General features: G+C 44.1%; 2 protein-coding genes and 1 long non-coding RNA gene across 11 annotated transcripts; 2 read left to right on the forward strand and 1 right to left on the reverse strand.

The window, feature by feature from the left end:
• Positions 1 to 1,858: 1,858 nt before the first annotated feature.
• hmga1a (high mobility group AT-hook 1a) lies at positions 1,859 to 12,067 on the forward strand. Of its 4 annotated transcripts, none has more exons than XM_077018950.1 (5): positions 1,859 to 2,013; positions 2,810 to 2,904; positions 7,178 to 7,270; positions 8,370 to 8,429; positions 9,981 to 12,067. In XM_077018950.1, the coding sequence occupies exons 2-5, from the start codon at positions 2,815 to 2,817 to the stop codon at positions 10,041 to 10,043; spliced, it is 306 nt and encodes a 101-aa protein (XP_076875065.1). In that variant the 5' UTR covers positions 1,859 to 2,013; positions 2,810 to 2,814; the 3' UTR covers positions 10,044 to 12,067. The 4 variants fall into 4 exon arrangements, with proteins under 4 accessions (XP_076875065.1, XP_076875067.1, XP_076875068.1 ...); XM_077018952.1 differs by having other exon boundaries at positions 7,181 to 7,270; XM_077018953.1 differs by lacking the exon at positions 1,859 to 2,013 and adding an exon at positions 2,333 to 2,485 and having other exon boundaries at positions 7,181 to 7,270.
• Positions 12,068 to 12,414: 347 nt separating this feature from the next.
• On the reverse strand, positions 12,415 to 18,927 carry smim29 (small integral membrane protein 29). Of its 6 annotated transcripts, none has more exons than XM_077018943.1 (6): positions 18,698 to 18,927; positions 18,361 to 18,439; positions 17,792 to 18,043; positions 17,427 to 17,452; positions 14,993 to 15,098; positions 12,415 to 13,392 (listed from the first exon to the last, which is right to left on the reverse strand). In XM_077018943.1, the coding sequence occupies exons 3-6, from the start codon at positions 17,897 to 17,899 to the stop codon at positions 13,324 to 13,326; spliced, it is 309 nt and encodes a 102-aa protein (XP_076875058.1). In that variant the 5' UTR covers positions 17,900 to 18,043; positions 18,361 to 18,439; positions 18,698 to 18,927; the 3' UTR covers positions 12,415 to 13,323. The 6 variants fall into 6 exon arrangements, with proteins under 6 accessions (XP_076875058.1, XP_076875062.1, XP_076875059.1 ...); XM_077018947.1 differs by having other exon boundaries at positions 18,357 to 18,439; XM_077018944.1 differs by having other exon boundaries at positions 18,591 to 18,710.
• Positions 18,390 to 19,820, forward strand: LOC143525255 (uncharacterized). Its single transcript, XR_013133597.1, has 3 exons — positions 18,390 to 18,529; positions 18,837 to 18,949; positions 19,285 to 19,820. It is a non-coding gene; the product is annotated as an uncharacterized LOC143525255 (long non-coding RNA).
• Positions 19,821 to 19,978: the final 158 nt, after the last annotated feature.

The raw sequence follows: 19,978 nt of genomic DNA on the forward strand, positions 1-19,978 counted from the left end.
CCCCCCCCCCCCCCCCCCAAGCGAGGCAGGATCCCCCACGCCCGCAGGATACTGTGAGCCTGCTTTACTCAGAATGCGAGAACTTATTTAATCGTATAATAAAGCAAAAGTGACCTTTATTATTTATTTTCGAATGTATCACAAATCTGTTACATGAGATAAATACATTTCATAGATAATGTATATAATTTTTTTCGGTCCAAACAAAAATGCTAACCAGCTATTATTTCACAGTTTTGAAACCATGTAAAACATTTTCTTGAGATGTACGATGCATCGGGGTTTTTATTCAGAAATTGTATATATTGGTGTTTTTATTAAAATGTGATATTAAATAGTGAGTGTGATGAGTGTTTATGTGCTGTCACACATAAATTGTCCTCTTTTGGTCTCACTGTGGAAAAACACGATATAGATGGACATTAACAGAGGGATTCACACTGTCAAATTCAAGAGAGGAACAAGAACATTTCAATTCGATTCAGTTCAGTATGAGTTCAACTCAGTGGTCTTAACAAGACACTAGATAATCGGATTAGTCATTAATTGAGTATATCATTGGTGACATTTACATTGGCACATTTACATTTTTACATTTACATTTGACTGTCTGGGGCAATTCCTATGACAGTTAAAGCTGTTAGAAAATGCATATATGCACGGGTTGGGGTGTTTGACACCCGAGAACAGAGTGTGGCAGCATTTGGTCCTTTGCTGCAAAAGGATCCAGAACTTTTCAATTGAAAACAAGACACCTGTAATCTGCTTTATCAGTTAAGGAAACTTCAAAGGATGGTCTATCTTATTACACTTTATATAGACGTCCACAGCACTATAATAGATGGAATCACATGTCCGACGTGACTAACAACCTTGCCTATCTGGCTCAGAATGATTTTTAAGCTGGTAGTTTTTTTCCTTTTGAATTAGTTTTACATAATAAACAATTGTACATAATAAGGACCACGATACATGAGTTCAGTTATTTCTACAGTTGAATTAAACAGTTGAAAAAAAAACATTTTTTATTCTAAATTTGCAGTTTTAAATAAATCAGAATTAAAATAATTACATGGATTTCTTGACATCTTAGTCTAAACAACAGTACGTGGTAAATCAACCGTAATTCTGAAAGAACATATATTCTGAGAAATAAAATGTCAATTAGAATTGTAATTAACTCAAACCTACAGAAAACATAAAGGTTGTTTTAAATTAGTTCATTCTGTAATAAAGAGCATACTTGTATCTTCAATAAGAGAGCTCTCCTATTTTTACATATCGTTTAAGAAGCTTCATTTTACATCAGTTTATTTATATTGTATTGTATTATATTTAGCTTTCGTTTTTAATGTTAAATTTTTTGAAGCTCGTTTCAGTGGTGTCGAACTATTTTACCGCTCTTCTGGCCGAGCGGAGGGGCATGAAGGTGAGACATTTCTCAGGTGTGACATTCCTCATGTCCCAGTCCGTAAAGTGATAGGTATATGGGGCTAACGTTTCGTTCCTATTTGCAAGACAATCCAAGCCCACTAATTCTGTCAGAGGTGCTGAAAGCTTTGGTGTGTCGTGTCTCCTCTCTTTGTCTCCTGGTCTGAAAAGAAACGTACAAGAATGTACAAGAGACGACATTAAAACATCAAAATAAATAGCAACACTACGCCATGCATCAACTGTTTTATCAAAATGAGTTTTACGTTTCAGGTTTTTATTTATGAAATAATTTCATCATGAAGACGTCGTTCTTATTATCTTCATATATAAAAAAACAAACAAAAAAGCAGTTGGCATTGGCTGCCCCCCAAATGCCGTTTATTTGGGTTATAAACGTGAAATCCCCCACAGGGCGGCTGGTGACCACGTCCCCGCCCCGAAGCCCGTTTCCCGCGCGGAAGACTCTTTAAATCCTGCACGCGCCCCGGGCCGCCGCCTTGTCTTTCACGCGCTGCACACACCGTGCTCTATTTTTAGCAACGTGGATCGCATTCAATACGCGGTTCTCTCTTAAAACAGGTATTTGTATTCGTTTTTTAAATCAAATTCGATTCTGTGTTCATTTTCTCGTGTCTAAATTACGGAGGGGTTTTTTAATCGATAAGACAGTTATTGCATTGAGATATTCAGTATCAGTACATTAGGTCAGGACTTGGAGCAGGTTCACTGCTTCATTGGACACTATTCACTGTAATTCCCGCTTAATATATTTTTAATGTGAAATGTTAGCTCACCATTCGCGTTATTGTATAGGGCATTTTGCTAACGATCTTTGTTTTTAAATTCTATTTGTTTTTAAGTAACAATTTAACGATACTTATTGTTATTATTAAACCGTGTGTTTGCACGTTTCTGCGCGACCACGCGTGGCGTTTAAAGCCCAACTCTGCACGGTTCTGTGCGTGTTCCGGTTCGTGCTGGAGCTGCCGGGTACCCGTAGACACTGGTTGTAGCCTCAACACCAGCTATCGCGGTTAGGCGAAGTTGCAAGGTATTTAAATTCACATAGAATGAGAATTGTGATTATAAAATCGTCCGCACGCCGTTATTGTAACTGCCATATTCGGCGGAGTCGTGTAATCTCAGTCGAACCGATCCGATCAAGTGTGTGGGTCGCTGTCGAGGTCTCGGCCTGTTACACACTGTAAACAAACGGCTCGCCGGTATGGAGGTGGTGTGTAGCCTGTACTCACTAAGGCGATCATCGCCACACACACCCATGCTGCACGACCGAACCTGCGGTACAACTGCAGCGGATGTCTGGAAACATGTAACGTTTCTGCTCTAACCGGTTTCCTGTTGTTTGTCGTGCCAGACAGCATGAGCGACGCGTCCAAGGACACCGTCTCTGCTCAAGATAAGGACGGTGCGGAGAAGAGAGGTCGTGGGAGACCCAGAAAACACCCGCAGGTACGTGTCTACTTGTTGCAAGCTATAAGGTGCAGCGTGGTCCTCCTGGGGCCAGGATCACGTCCGTTTGGGTCGGTATCACACCAGCTGAAACGGTGTGTCCAGCACACACTCGCAATGTTTAACCAACGCCAGGGGGAAATAGTCGCAATGGTTTCCTAGTGCAACTCGGGAGCAGTAAACGTAGAGAGACTACGCAAAATTATTCCTGAAATTATCCAACAATATATTTGTATATGCGGCAATGATGCGCACGTCACGAGCAGAGAGTGATTTAAAATCATTCTGTCCACGCTGTTCCTTGAGGTTAAGGTGAAGGAGTTCCTTGAGGTTAAGGTGAAGGACTAAGCATTTGGGCCATATATATATATATATATATATATATATATATATATATATATATATATATATATATATATATACACACGTATACAAAAATGCTCTAACTCTGAAACATGCAGATGAGCAAACTGCAAAGCCCTTTTCACTGTGATGTGTAATATGGGCGGTTTGAAGTGGCCAAACCCCAAGCTAGTCCAGCCTGCTCTAGGATTGGCTGATGGGCAACTGTGAGCTTTCTTATTGGTTCATTGATCTAGCATTCACAGGGACACCGCTGAGTTGGATTTGGGGGTTAATGCCCAGTTCTATAATGAGACCATGTAAATTATAAAAACCCACATCACTAACTGTCTAGATCTTTTAGTCATTTTGTTCATCCCCCAACCAAGTGGAGTTTAATATCTGAGTCGATAGACCAATTCCAAAGTTTAATTGTTAACACACTCCTCAAGCAGTCAGTGTGTTATGATGTGTAATTGCCCAAAGTTCACTTGATTTTCTTGTGTGCAACACAACTTCCCATAGTCAGTAATTAATATTACAGTATACATGACAGATTTATCATCTGTTAACCATCATTTGTCACTTTTTTTGGTGTAATGAATCATGCTTCGATGGTATATAACACATTAACCACATGAGCAAAATAAACAGCTAGAAACACTGTCTGCACAAGTGTGTGGCAGAGTGGTTCACAGAAGTGCACCAGAAGGTCCAGAACAGCCGTTAGTGAGCCTCACAGGGTAATGTTGGTGGGGAGGGGCATACCTGTGGCAGGAGGCAAGCTGATGCTCACAAGCATTTGATAGGATTACTTCTGTCTAGGCCTGTCACGATAACAAAAATTTCAGAATGATATATTGTCCCAGAAATTATCGCGATAAACGATATTATATTTATACTTGACGCGTCGCAAGCGGCTCGAGGGTCCGCGCGGCGAAAATTACGTAATCGAAGTGGCTCCGCCCGTGCGCGAGGGCGTCGCACGCTGTCGATTCGCAAGGTCGTGCACCTCCAGAGTTGCCAGGTTTGTGGTTTTCACACAAATTGGGGTTGTTTGAAAATTCTGCTGCGGGTAAAAATTCTGAGGTCGCGGGGTGCGGTTTTTTGGGCTACTTTTGAGTTAGGCTACCGCGGGAGTTACAAGTCAACACTAAGAATCGATCGCGATATAATACTTAATTTGTCTCCATTTTACACTGACCCAACAACTTTGGGCTTTGGGCTAGCTTAGGTTTCTGAGGGGCGGGTTTTACACTCACTTTGTGCGGGATATTTTTGTAGGACCTGGCAACCCTGTGCACCTCTCAAATTTTGTAACTTAGCGCGCGCCGCACCTCAGCGCAATAAACATAGTCATGTTTGCAGGATTCATACACGTTTAAAAGGTGGAATTCAAGCACTTGTATGTCACGTTAAAGGTCCATTTCAATAAAGTTTAAAGCACGTTAAACTTAAGTTAAATCTTTATATATATATATATATATACATACTCGAAATAATTCGCTTTTTATCATATTATTTAATGGATGTTTATTTTCAAAACGCCCAATCTTAACGTCTTCACGTTATCTCATGTTTCGTCCTGGAATTACAAGAGGTTAAGGTAACACAAGAGAACTGTTCAGTCAGAATTCGTCAGGTAAATGTTCATTCCCCAGTTTTTGAGGGGTGTTTCTTATACTACCACATATAGTTTTGAACAACACTGCAAAGAAAAGCAAGTATAAACGCTTCCACCGTTCACGGAGGTAGGCGGAGTCGCGCGCTACGGTCAATATAATAAACAACCATTAAATAATGTGATAAAGTGAATTATTTCGAATCATTTCGAGTCCTATTAGCCTCGAATACGTTCGCGAGCTAACACGTCTCCACCTGTGTGTGTGGAGGCACTGTTATTGACGCATGCGCTCTCCATGTACTGCACTCGTTTCCTAACCGGTAGGTGTCGCTCTCTGATCACAGATTAGTCTTGCCTTAAGGGGGGAGGGGGGTGCGAGAGAGCAGCACTGCGTGCCTTTCTGAAATCTCACGTAGTTGCGGTTTATTCTCATGTAAACAAATGTGCGCGAAAACCCAATGGCCAATTATCGACATCAGCAAAAATGATTGCGTTAAAAAAAAAAATCGTACGATAAGTTGATAATGTAATTATTGCGACAGGCCTACTTCTGTAAAAAAAATTTTGGCAAGATTTTCCATACCACTATCACTGTAGCCTGGATTTTTTTAATAACAATAGCAAATGTCAAATCTGATAAGTGAACAGAACAGAGAAACTGAACTTCAGGTAGCATAAAGTTCTGACGTGTCAGGATTATAATTTGTATAGACATTATTGGTCTGTGGATTTGGCCTCTCCCGGAGCCCAGAGAATGTGTCCCAGCATGCCTAGCTGCGTGGCACGAGCTTGTGTTCTAGAGCTAGAACATGTTCACCTTTAATAGTCACTGACAAATTTCACTATTCCACTGACATTTAACATATATTACTGCTAAAGCTACCAGCTAGAGAAAGAAAAATTGAAACTCAACTCCACATTCAGAAGCTCAAATGCATCTTTAAGTTGGCCCGTCGGTTTTGACGCTGGCGCTCATGTATCAGGCGGCTGGTCCCCCCCCCACTCCCCGTGGAAGCGGAGACTCTGCCCAGGTTTCTGATTTCCTCCCATGTGTCTGGTGGTTTGGGAGGAGTTTGGCAGCCAGTGGCAGTGTACCACCTGTCGATCTTAAAGTAGCAACCAGTGTCAGTTGCTCTGACCTTGAACTGGGCTTTCTTTGTGTTGAGCAAATTCTTGCTCTTATGAGACTGTTCACGGCGACACTGTTGACCCCTGAACCTGGACGGAAATCACACCTGTCTGAGTAGCTTTGGAATGGTCTGTTCAGTTTCTCACAGTTGCATTGCACAGCATTGAAAATGTACTTCAGACGTTGTGCTTGGATTAGAAACATATGTGTGTGTGTGGGGTAGTGTCCTAAAACAACGTGTGTGGGGTAGTGTCCTAAAACATCTGTCATTAAAACCTCAAATCAGGAACTGCAGGAACCATTTGATGTTTGAAGGTTTTACCAACAGATTTATAAGTGCTGCAGAGTGAAATCAGAAAGGTGAGATTAGAGTAGGTTCAAGGCCAAACCACAGTGACTCAGCATGGCCAAACAGGACCTGACTGGTGGGCTGTACCTGTGGGTGTGGTGTCGGGCCGGTGGGCTGTACCTGTGGGTGTGGTGTCGGGCCGGTGGGCTGTACCTGTGGGTGTGGTGTCGGGCCGGTGGGCTGTACCTGTGGGTGTGGTGTCGGGCCGGTGGGCTGTACCTGTGGGTGTGGTGTCGGGCCGGTGGGCTGTACCTGTGGGTGTGGTGTCGGGCCGGTGGGCTGAACCTGTGGGTGTGGTGTCGGGCCACTGGCCTGTACCTGTGTGTGTGGTGTCGGGCCGGTGTCTGCCATTTTACACGGGATCTCTTGCTTGATGTCATTTTTTGGCATAAAAAATACAGATATTACCCCAACGGTTGGTGTTTGCTGAAAGTATCGTGTGAGGGAGCAGGTGGCCTTCTGGGTTAACCACACCTCTCATTGGCACTGGCTGCAAAGCGTCTGATCGTAAACTGAGGCCAAAACCACAGACCTTGTTTGAAAACATTTTTTCTCTGTGCACGTGTGTAAAGATGCGTTTGACTCCGACACCATGTAGTTTTGAGGTACTAGGACATAAGTCACTATGGTGACAGGATTTTGGCAATGATGTCAGTCACAGTAAAGGCTGTCCTGGGCTTGTGGTCACTGTACACGGGCAGCTCTGAAGACCAATGGGATGTGTGGGTCCTGAAGCCACTAATCATTTGCAGTAGTCCAGTCAGTATTGGACTGCATGACCGACTTCCCTCAGAGGTCTGTAGCTCACCAGTCCTGCGTCCTCTCCCAGCAGGAAGCCAGTGGATCCCCCACTCCAAAGAGACCACGAGGACGACCAAAAGGAAGCAAAAACAAGTCAAGCTATGCACTAACCAAGAGCAAAGTAAGTGTGTGTGTCCCGCCCCCTGTGCGTGTGCCCCGCCTCCCGCACGTGTGATAACACCAGATTCAGTTTGTGCACTAGATTTGCGGTCTCGCAGAAACAAATGTGACTGACGTGGTTACGTGACGTGTTCCTGGTTTGATTTTGCTGCTCTTCAAAACCAGACGTGTTCCTGGTTTGTTGAATCACTCTCCTGACCTCCCCTCACCTCTGACCTCCCCTCTGAACGTGGTGTTTGAGGTCATCCTACACTGCTTGACTCTTTGCTCATTTGAGTTGCAGCAGAACTCCCACCTTTGAGTGTTCCCTGAGTTAGCTATGCTACAGCTGTAGCGCTCAGGAAACCCACCAGAGTAGAGTAACCCTCAGAGCCCCTGTGCAGTCTGCACTACAGAATGGTTGATTCTCCTTACTTCCTGTTGCAGGTCACGCATGGCGTAGGTGCTGTTGTTGTTAGTGGCGTCTCGGTGACGACACACTCTACATCTCAACCAATCATGCTAGCGCGTGCATGCGCTCACACTCTCCTTTCCATTACTGTTGTCATGACAACAACAATTGACCCCTTTCCCTCCATTACACAATACACATGTTCACCCTGTGTGTGTGTGTGTGTGGGGGTAGCTCTTGCTTGGTTGTGCCAGCTGTCTGTGAGCGTCCAACCAGGTGGCCGATGAACTGAAGTGGCCTGTGTGCACTTCATGTCCGTTTCCAGCATAATAGCCAATGAACCCACTGCCCTCTGGCTGTCTGCCAGTCTCACTCACCCCCTCTAGTGGTCATCTGTCCCTCTTCATTCAGTTTTTCATTGTTTTATACCTGTAGTCTAGTGAGTAAATGGCTGTAGTATTTTAGTGATTACTCTCCAGGGTAGTATATTTAGGGGAATATACTAGGGAATCTGCAGCTCCTTCGGTAGTGGCTGAACTTAAGCCCCTCCTCCATGCAGCTTAAGCCCCTCCCACACAGAAGATGACACGTTGGGCCTCACCCTACTGTGGGCAACAGACGAATCTAATTAATTTATATTGCTCAATGTGTTCCTGAATTTGCTCCTATTCTTTTGGCTAATCCCTCTCTCCCTCCCTCCCTCCCTCAGAAATCCGCGGCTGCTACGGCACCTGCGGGGTCAAAGCGTCGAGGAAGACCCAAGAAAGCCGTGAGTTACCCGGCCTCACACTCGGGAGCCGAACGCTCGTGCGCACATTAGTGCTCCTCCGTCTTCACCTGTCTTCACCTGTCTTCAACACACTGCGTTTCCCCCTTAACTGCTGCTGATAATCTGAGTGTTTGTGTTTGGAGGGGTGTTGCCAGGAGCAACAACTGAAAACATTTACATTTGGCTTCCTATCAGAAAGGGGATTTCCTGCTGTGGTTGAGCCTACACCACCCCTCCCCCACTCTGTGGGTTTGTTGTTTTGTTTGTTTGTTGACTTTTCTCACACTCATGTATTCCATATAATTTAGCCAGAAATGTTTAATTAATCAAGCCGCCGACACCCCCCCCCCCCCCACACACACACACACACACACACACACTTCTCTGAAGTCTTTTGTCACAGGTTTGTAGTCCTCTGTGTGTGTTGCTCTCACTCTACACACAGGCAGAGACCTCTTTTGCCCGTTAGAACACTTTAAACCCCAAGCCGTCTCACACACACACACACACATACATCAGCAAGTCATCCTGCCTGCCCACACATTTGATCAACATTTTCTCACCCACATTTCTTGAAATGGCTGTGCAAGTCCATAAGTGCTGATGCTGGTAACACTGGCAACCTGCGGGGGAGCCTGGGAGACTGGTGTAGTTTGCTCGCCAAGTGCACATTAGTGGTGAGGACATCTCTGCTCTGGAGGTGGACCTAGAAGGCCTCCATAGCTTTTGAAGTCAGTGTACTGTAAAGTCCGTCACTGCTTATGGTGCTCACTCACTGACGTACTGAGTTCTTTCTGCCCCGTACTGTACTGAGGCCCTCAACCTTGTGTGTGGGTTTTGTTTACTTATGAATAAAGGGTGAATTGTTTTGGATGGTTAATTGATTTTAATGGATGGTTTTGGATTTTAATATACATTTATACTATAAACAAACACTGGTTACGTCTGTGCTGTGACATCACCCCCTTTTTTTCTTTTTCTTTCTTTAAACATAAATGGACAGAACACACAATGAGTTCCTGTGTCATAACGTCTGTGTGCATGGAAGTGGAAAACCGCTCTGCTAGTGTGTGTCTGCACCTAATAAGTCTGTGTGTAACGGATCTCTCTGAGTGCTTAGAGCAAACTTAACATCCGCCATTCCAGATGAGTGTTCTGTGTTGATGAATCACAGCATTTGCAGGATAACACAAGTCTTAGTCATCTTGGTCAAACTCGTGTAACCCTTTAAGAGTTCATTCATGAATTCATGTGGAAAGCGGGTGTGAAATGACCTTGTACAGTATAATAATTTTACAGATGGTCCATCTGACACTTTTAAAGTAGTACTGACAAAAATACTGGTTTAGTGGTGACTGAGATGCCATGATGTCTGACTTCACTGAGGTGGATCTTCACTGTGGTTAAAGTGAACAGTGAACCGCATGTTCAGTCATCCACACCGTGTTCCAGCTCTTCAAATATCTGTCAGCTGTTGATTAGAAGCCTTTGTATGCAATGTATACTAAGGGTTTGTATAATACGTTCACGTTTTTGTGCTCATGTTTTCAGGAGAAAGAGGAGCAGCCGTCCAAGTCTTCTGAGGAAGAGGAGGAGGAGGAAGAGGAACAGTAATTCATCAGTGCTACCTCATAATTCAAATGTATGACTTCCCCTTGACGAGAGCTGGACTGAACCCATCAGCCCCCTTACAAAACAAAGAAAAAGTGCCACTCTGCCCCTGTCAGCACCTCTATGCTCTGGCACCCCCTAGTGGCAGGGAGGCCTGCACACTACATGCATCTTTCTCATTGCAACACCACTGGAAAATAAGATCCCTTATGAATACTGTCTGTCAGGCTCATGCATGAATGTATGTGTGTGTGTGTCAAAAGCTCTGGATATTTGGCTGCAAATGTGTGTCATACTGGACAAAGATGCACTCTGGACATCTTAAACGTTGGGCAGCAATCAGGTGGGAGGAGGGGCAGGGCTCGGGAGCTTGGCTCTTAAACAAAAGAGTCTAACTTCATCCTTTCTGTGGTTCACATTGTATTCTAGACAAAGGAGAATCAGCCTGCTTTTAGTGTGTGTGTGTGTGTGTGTGTGTGTGTGTGTGTGTGTGTGTGTGAGAGCATAATCAGTACCTTTTCTGTTTGGTTGGTTTTTTTTTAACTTGCCATTGATCGTCATTTGCGGTTAAGAAGTCCAGGACAGGCCTGAGCTGTCTGTTTTAGAAAACATTACTGCAAGCATTGTCCAACCTTTACCTGCGTTGTCCTTCCTTTTCTGATGTTTAAAGGGTGTGTTGTTTACCTGTTCATACATGACTGGGATGAACTAGTGGGTTGTTCAGTGTTTTTAGACACTGCTAGGTTTCATTCCATTTGTTCCCCCCAGCATTACTGAGATTGTCCACAGGATGGCGGTGTTCAGACAGTGTCTTAGTACCACTACTACACTGCCTGGGCTCTGAAACGTTCTCTTGTGGGCTTTGTTTGGTTGTTTGTTTTTTCTTTTCTGGTTAATGCTTTTTGTGAACATGGTTTTTAAACTCCGATTCAGGGAACGCTGATCGGTCCAGTGACTGAGTTTCTCAGAACTTAATGCTGCTACAAACACGGTTAATAAACCCCGGAATACTGCAACCGGACCTGTCCCACACTGGACGTGGTCTTCACAACCATACCTCACTTTATGGCCGTTTAGAATGACTTGCTTTTAACAGTGACATTCAACTGGTTTCAGTGCAGCCTATGGAGACCAGTGCTTGTCTCCGTGCAGGATTAGGCAGTGTGTAAGCAAAGTGGTTTTTTGGAGTTTTTCTTTCTTTTTGTCTTTCCAAGTGCAGTGTCCAGTTTGTCCTTGAGCCTTAGTTATTAGTTTCTTGATTTGTGTGACTTACAGGCAGGACTTTTATTTTGAAGATTAGTGGACTTGCTTTTAACCGTGTGCACGGCCATAGACTCCTGTTCAGCCTGTGACTTTAGACGCACCACACGAAGGAGCTGAACAGTGGATGTTCTGGATGATTCATGTGAAGCATTCACCCAAGTGTGGGTGTGTGTTTGTGCAGTAAAAAGGCTTGCACTGGTATGGCATTATTATTTTAACTGCTCTATCAGATGGAGAATGTTGTCCTGTGCTTACCTTCCTGGTTATGGGTGGCCCGGAGGTTTTGCTTAGCCAGCATCCCCGGAAACCCTGTATGTAACTGTCAGCCATGAAAACTATGCGTCTCCATCAATAGTGTCTCTACGGAGGCTTGAGATTTATTGTTTGTGTGTGTGTTTTAGTCTGGATCAGCTGGAGGGGGACCTGCATTAGTGTACAGCTTCACTTAATTGGGTTTTAGATTTCTTGTTCACATTGGTGCACTGAATGGTTGGTCCATTAGAGGGCAGCAGGCGTGCGTGATGAACTGCACCCCCCCCCCCCCCCCTCTGGTCTGGATCCACACTTACACTTTGTGGTACTAAAACTGTTTGATTTTTAAAATTTTTTTTTAATATGAATTTTTCAACCATCAAAACAGGGATATGTTTGGTTTTGTGCCTGCACACATTGGGATCACTCTTTTCAATGTACAAACTCTGTATTTTTTTATTGTGGCCTGCAAAAATTTGTATTCAAACTGGTAATAAAGTAAACCGTTCATATGTTTTGACAGTGGTCCTCTGTTTTGTATATCACCCGTTTTGGCCTTTTAAAAGTATCCTGACGGGCCGTGCGTAGTAGGTCTACACACCTTCCTATACTTCCTCAGGAGGTGCAGACTGTGGGTCCTGCTCAATGTAAAAACACCCACAGGCTCTTACCTGACGTGATGACTACCTTCTGCTAATGTTGATAAAAGAAAATGAGGCTTCAGGCTGATTTGTGCCCCTCCACAGGCCTCTGTGCTAAGACAATGCAGATAGAAGGTGGTAGAGGAATATTGAAAATGGACCTGAGCGTCCTGCTCCAACATCCCAATGTCCGATGTAAGGAAGAAGCACAGCCATGATGCGTGTCTTCATGTTTAATGTGACTCCAAAACCAGATCTCGCATTGTGAAGCTCATGCTTCAAACACACAGAACTACTCCCCACGCATGGGTGTGCTGTGCTTCAGCACATATCCGCTTCAGCTAGAACTACTCCACACAGGAAAATGCATTTGGGTTTCCTATTACAAACTAAAAATCAATGATTTCTTTACATCTTGCATCGGAGTGCAGGAAACCCTGAGCTTGAGCAGGCCATGTCTGTTCCAGCAGGGGGCGATCTCTGGAGCACTGGCGTGCCTAACCAGCCAGTACAGCTGGAATCAGTGCTTGTATAAAGCTTCAGGCTTAATGAATCATACGTGACCCTGACGTGTGCAGCATGGATGCTTTTGGGCATCTTCCACCACTGGCATGTGGAAAGCAGAGACCATAACAACATAACACTCGGAGGGTGAACTGAGCTGCAAAGGATTCAACCATGAGGAGGACAGGATAGAACATTTGTAACAAGTGGGTCAAAGACGAGCATTTACTCTCCTTGTTCCTAGTCAGACGTCAAGAGACTGCAGTGTTCTCACAATTCAAACAAAGTGGAAACTCAAGTGATGAGTGCTGGCCCTTCATGGCCTACACGAGGCCCAGAGGACCGAGGGAATCCTCACAGCAGCAGGTGAGGGATATTTACATCACCAGCACTGGGTCACGTGTCTCCACACACCTTTCCAGAGCAACTTGTACATTTATCAGCGTGACAGACGGTGTGACTGTGCTTCCTGTGAAGTGAGGACTCCACCTGATGAGCTCAGGAGCACAATAAAAAGGCATGAATGAGGGTGGAGTAAGGGTGGAGCATGGCCTGCAGCCACAGATAGCATCGCATCCTCCCTGCTATCGTCTCTGGCTGCGACACTCTCCACTCCATCACCCTCAGACGTCAGGGTCCTTAGGTAACAGAGACCACCGTGGCTGGTAGCTTCTCAACCACCCCTGCACCACCTGAGGAAGCACAAAACAGATTCCAGCTTTTAAAACTCTATACTTGACTGTATACACATATGCCAGGAGTGGCCAACCCGCGGCTCTTTGCCTGGTTTCATGCGGCTCCCCAGCCGGTCCGCGGGCTCACCTGCACAAACGGGGCGACACACTGCTACATTTTCGTGGTGCGCGGTTAGTTTACAAGCCTAGCGAGCCGGTAATACTTTTAAAACCGGCGTAGTGGAAAACACGCATTTGACTGTCTTCACAGCTAATAATTTACACTCGCCCCCCCCCCCCCCCCCGCTCAACAGATTACACTCGCCCATGTACGATGTGGCTCTTTGCCGTAACACAGTAAGAAAAGTGGCTCTTGGTCTATGACGGGTTGGCCACCCCTGACATATGCAATGGTACATTTATATTTTAGACATTTAGCAGACACTCTTATCCAGAGCGACTTACAAAAGAGCTTCGTCATCTACTCACAGAATGTGTCCTAGCCAGTACAGTAGGGTAACCACAGAATGTGTCCTAGCCAGTACAGTAGGTTAGAGTCACAGAACTAGAATACTGGTAACATTCAGGAATCAGCACTGTTCCATATGTCATTAATGCCATTACGTTTACGGCATTTGGCAGACGCCCTTATCCAGAGCCACTTACATTTTTATCTCTTTTTTTTTTTATACAAGTGAGCAATTGAGGGTTAAGGTGCCTTGCTCAGGGGCACCTCAGTCATGGTCTCAGGTCTGGGGATCGAACCCACGACCCTCCGGTCACAAGACCAGTTCCCTAACCACCAGCCCATGAGTGCCCCATTAATGAGTGTTTATGCTTCAGGGTGTATTACTTTGGTGTCTATTGTATCGTTTATGCTTTAGGGTGCATTACCTTAGTGTCTGTAGGTGTATATATGCTTAAAGATGCATTACCTTAGTGTCTGTAGGTGTATTTATGCTTCAAGATGCATTACCTTAGTGTCTGTAGGTGTGTTTATGGTTCTGGGTGCATTACCATATTGTCTGTTGGTGTGTTTATGCATCAGGGTGCATTTCTTTAGTGTCTGTACTGTCTGTAGGTGTGTTTATGCCTCTGTGCATTATCTTACTGTCTGTAGGTGTGTTTATGCTTCAGGATGCATCACCTTAGTGTCTTTATGTGTTTATGCTTCAGGGTGCATCACCTTGCTGACTGTAGTGTCTGTAGATGTATTTATGCTTCAGGGTGCATCACCTTAGTGTCTGTAGTGTCTGTATGTGTGTTTATGCTTCTGGGTGCATCACCTTAGTGTCTGTAGTGTCTGTAGGTGTGTTTATGCTTCTGGGTGCATCACCTTAGTGTCTGTAGTGTCTGTAGGTGTGTTTATGCTTCAGGGTGCCTCACCTTAGTGTCTGTAGATGTCTTTATGCTTCAGGGTGCATCACCTTAGTGTCTGTAGTGTCTGTATGTGTGTTTATGCTTCAGGGTGCATCACCTTAGTGTCTGTAGTGTCTGTATGTGTGTTTATGCTTCAGGGTGCCTCACCTTAGTGTCTGTAGTGTCTGTATGTGTGTTTACGGTTCAGGGTGCCTCACCTTAGTGTCTGTAGGTGTGTTTATGCTTCAGGGTGCCTCACCTTAGTGTCCTCCTCTTGCCACAGCATATCCACTTCTGCCTCATTCAACTCTTCAGACGGGTCATATGTGTAGACCGGGAGCAGTTGGTGCCGCAACCTATCAATTCTGGAGGAAAAGAGGGCGGAGTTAGAACGTGTCACCAATGCTGTGCAACACTGCGTGCAGATTGGTTATTATTCGTACCACATTTCACACAGGAAGTGCTTCTGATCCAACAGTTTCATAAGTTTGTCCGTCATGAACTGAAGGTCATTTTGGTGAAGAATGATCAAACATGCTGGCTGTTAAAATGTATCAAGAAGTTACTTGGAAATACTGCTGTACTAAAGCTTGATTTGAAATGACCATTAACACAATTAAAGTGCACATTTAGTTTCAATGTGTTTCCCTTCATCAGACAAACCTTTTAAGAACCATCACTTGAGATGATGTGTTACACTGAATAAGTACCTTGTGTTTAAAGCCACAAACATTCTATGAGCGTGTGCATAAACAGGACAAGATATGCTCTCTGAGAAAGTTCCCATTGGCAAGTAGGTTTCAGAGCTAAAGTTTTCAGAGTATTTTGCACACTGATGTCACAGGGGCAGGCGCACACAGCCCTGTCTACAGGACTGTGAGGGTTCATTTTGTTTTAGGTTTGTAATAAGCGTCAGGTTAAAGAATTAATTTCATGTTCAACATGTGTGGAACTACTCGGTATGATTTCAGAACAAAGGAAACCCAGCAGACATGGGACCGGCCCAGACTTAATGAGCATGGGTTCTGTTTGGAAGCCTGAGCCTTTTCTCATGAGAACCTGGTTAACCAGGTTTCAGGTTCTTGACAACAAGCAGGACCTCTGGCCATGTTCTCAAGTACTACAGAAAAGCTTGCATAACAGCCAAATGGTGCAATCAGCCAAGTTGCTTTAGCAGAATCAGAGTTCCCTTCCCAGTAATAGCACGTCCATCATGGCTGTTAGCGGAACGGCACTGTGCAGTGATCTGTGCCTAGAACCAGAGGCTGAGGTTGATCAGAAGGCGGTCAGAGGTCAGAGGTCACAGGTCGATGGATCAGAGGCTGTTCCAGTTTAGAGCATCTAGTTAAGGAACTTTGATGGTTATTTATTTGTCTGTTTAATAATTTTGCCATCTTATTATTTTACTACATAATGGTGAGGTCATGGTCTGGTGGTAGGGAACTGGTCTTGTGACCAGAGGGTCGTGGGTTCGATTCCCAGGCCTGAGGCCACAACTGAGGTGCAAGGCCCCTAACCCCAACTGCTCGCCGGGCTAGGGCTGCCCACCACTCTGGGCACATGTGCACCACAGCACCCTAGTAATCACTAGTGTGTGTGTGTGTGTGTGTGTGTGTTCTAACTGCACAGATGGGTAAAAAAAAGTGGAGAACAAATTTTGATTGCGGTGAAAAATCACAATTGACAAATATAGCACATTTACATTTTTACATTATAAATTGTTCTTTTCTTCTTCCATTTTAATTTGTTATTTTATTAATTTTTTTATTGTTTGTTTTTTATGTTTTGTTTTATTTATTCTGTAAAGCACTTTGAGTTGCATTTATGGATGCAAGGTGTTATACAAAAAGATCTCTCTGGGTGGGATCGGGTGGTTTGGTCTACTGACTCCTGTAAACAGAATGACACCAGCCAACTACAGGTTTCTCATAAGTCACATGTACAGATGCTGATCTCAAATTCAAATTAGTTAAATAAGTGAAATAAGTTAAATAAGTTTTTTTCTGCACTCCTGTCCAGGTAGATGAATCTCTAGTCTCAAGGCCCTTTGGCTTGTGTTTGGCACTCTGGCCCCAGACGACCCATTTCCCACAATGGTTTTGTCTTGCTCTGTATTTTCAGATTTAGTGTTAAGGACATCAGCGCTTAACTATTGACTATTGATGAGCTAGTCATGAGATCACTCCTCTTAATCACGTAACAGTTGACATGGTGCAACACTGACCTGATCTCTGATCATGTTTTGACTGGGAGACAGCAGCCTTCATCTATCTGCTGTTGTTTGACATCTACTGACTTTCGCGAGCTTTGCGACTGCAGATATTTGAACGCATGATAATGTACCTTCCCAAAGTGAGTATGTCCTACCCCGTTACCGATCTGTGCTTTCATAACTGCACTGTTTGAGCAGAGTGAAAAGACTTCACCAAGTGTCTCTAATCTCTTTAGTCATCCCCGTGGCTCTTATTCAGGACGCGTCTGACATTCCGTTCGCAGTTCGGCATGACAACGCACAAGTGCACGCCCCTGACGACGCACAAGTGCACGCCCCCTCAACGCACAAGGGGCCCATGACGCCACCGCACAAGTGCACGCCATGACGACGAGCCAACATTAGGCATGATTTCAGTAGTTTGGTTATAGACAGTAGATAATGTTGTGCATGTATAATGTGGATGCAGAGGGGACTTTACCTTCTCCTTCTCCTCAGGTACAACACCTGCAAAAGACAGAGAGCACAACTTCACATTAACCTCACACTCTTAGTATTCATTTCTGCAGCAAACTCAAAGCTCCAGATATCACAATAAATATTTCACACAACAACTCATTAAATTCACTTTAACAGAAAAATAACACCTGAATGCTTTGCTGTCCACACCATAACTCTTATATTGAAACACATTTATATTTGCAACTGAATGATATCTTTTATCTTCTAGTTACGTCAGTCGATTCAGTCAGTCATGTGATGTCATATCACGCTTCACCTTAACCCCTACATCCCCGCTCGCGCGCGCGCACAAACACACACACACGGTATAGCTTTATTACCTACCGCTGCTATAATGATCCCAATTAAGGTGATTAAAAAGAAAGGCACCAGCACGTAGCTGACTGCCACATCGCCGCCGTTGACATGCGGGGGCTGGGTGGTCGTGTTCATCGCTGCGCGTAACAAGGACGTTATTATCTCGAATGTGGGCGCGGGAACCGTCCGGGTGGGCACGGGCGCGCGCTCTTCCGCTGGTCAGTCCGCAGTCCGCGCCTCATCGTCGGTCTTCACATGACTTCAGCATGGCGATGTCCTCTAACCAGCGTGGAGGCAAACGGGGGAGAAGTGCGCAAGAATAAGTGCGTTGAACAGATTTACTTAAATCTCACACAGGCTGCGTCCTCAACACAGTGAAGTGATAAATGACAACCAACGTCCTTATGACACAGTATAATAAACACACACGTTACACAAACTGGACATCACTCCACCCGTATCATCTTTCAGACAACGTTGTGGGTTTTCTTAGCGGAACTAAGAAAACAAACTTCCTTGTACTCTACACATGCAATAACGTGCACAAAACGTAGCCGACATAGTTAGAAATGTATGAAATATGAGCATCTACCTACGTGAAAACTGTGGATCTCACATGTGAGGGTGGAGTGACGCTGGTCAAAACTTTTACATCAGTGTCAATATGTGCACAGACTAGAAGGAAATCAACGTTGCAGTTAAGCACATGCGAAGTGGTGCGCTTTGCGTCGAAGCGAAAATGAAAATGCAGATAAAACATCCAAGGTAAAATATCCAACCATTTTTTTTTGCTGTCGGTGTAGGTCTAAAGTTTTACGTAACCTACATTTGATCCGTTTTCCATGTTCATCCGCTAATGTCTTAACGTTAAACACACCAAGTCCAATTCATGCATTTGACCAAGTATGTTGAGGCTGCTTGCAGACCACTCACGTGAGATGGGCGTAAATTGCTCCGGAACTCCGTCGTTAAAAACACTCAAATAAATCCCAGTGTTTCGAGCTAAGATAGTGATCAACTGCTTGCAAAAGAAGAACAGTGGTCACGAGTCGTCTTGATTGTACTTTCGCAGATCTTCATATCGTTATCTGGCGGAACCCCTGCCTGTGTATGACCTTTAGGTCTGCGGCTCAGACCAGGCGATGATCTGTCCTGATTTGAGTCTTTTTTTAACCGACACGCGGGGTAAATATTGAAATGACTCAACAAAGTTTCTGCGACTTATCACAAGAACAAGAATATGCTTTAACACTGTACACTGGCAAGAAAGATTGCTCATACTCAAAGTCGTTAAAATCTATTAACAATGAATGCACAAGTGTTTGTGTGTGTGTGTGTGTGTGTTGTGGGGAGGAGGTTGTACCTGCAACTTACTATAAATGGTTTTTAATTAAATTCTGATACTTAGTGTATTGTAAATGATTTTGGCAAATGCACAGTTGTATTTTCTTTAACTAATTAATAAATTTTGCCTTACAATGGGAAGCCATTTGGAATGATCGTTGTTTGTGTCTCTACAGCCATCCTGAGCCGCAGACATAAGGAATCATAAGGGCTCTGGTCCTGCCCCCTCCCTCTACTTAGAAGATCTCTCGTGATGGTTGAACAGTCTACATCCATAGACAATGCCATGTTTAAAATGATTTTCCTCATACAAAGAGACACATATATTTAATGCTAATTAAAGTTCTAAATACACTTTTGTTTGACATCTGGGTTTGCATTTTTTAAGCGAAAAAAAACCCACCATGCCAGTGAGAATTCAGACTCAATGTTAATAATGATATTTACCCCCTTATGGTCTGATTTTCTACAGATGAACATACATGTTATTGGCATAAAATATAAACAAAGTTAGTGTTTTGTAAAAGCATATTAAGACAAATACAGATTACGATTTGAAGCATGCCCACTCAGAACGCTGTAGCTGTTCTCTTGCGATAACACAGTTTAGATTTAGATCAGTGCGCAAGGGAATTTTCGCTTTAATATATAAACATAATTTTGTGTTAACATAAACTGTGTTAATGAGCTTTAACAAATAAATTCAGTACGTCCATAATCAGGTACTACGCACTATGTACATTACATTTGTAATGGTACAACCTGATGTAGGTACTACTACTTTCAAATGAGTGTGGAATGTTTCACACACACGCTGTGTCCAAAATCGCACTCACTGTGTACTGCTCTATTTTGAGTGTCAGCCATTTT

This window comes from Brachyhypopomus gauderio, chromosome 10 (genome assembly GCF_052324685.1).
Source record: "Brachyhypopomus gauderio isolate BG-103 chromosome 10, BGAUD_0.2, whole genome shotgun sequence".
Taxonomy (NCBI): domain Eukaryota; kingdom Metazoa; phylum Chordata; class Actinopteri; order Gymnotiformes; family Hypopomidae; genus Brachyhypopomus; species Brachyhypopomus gauderio.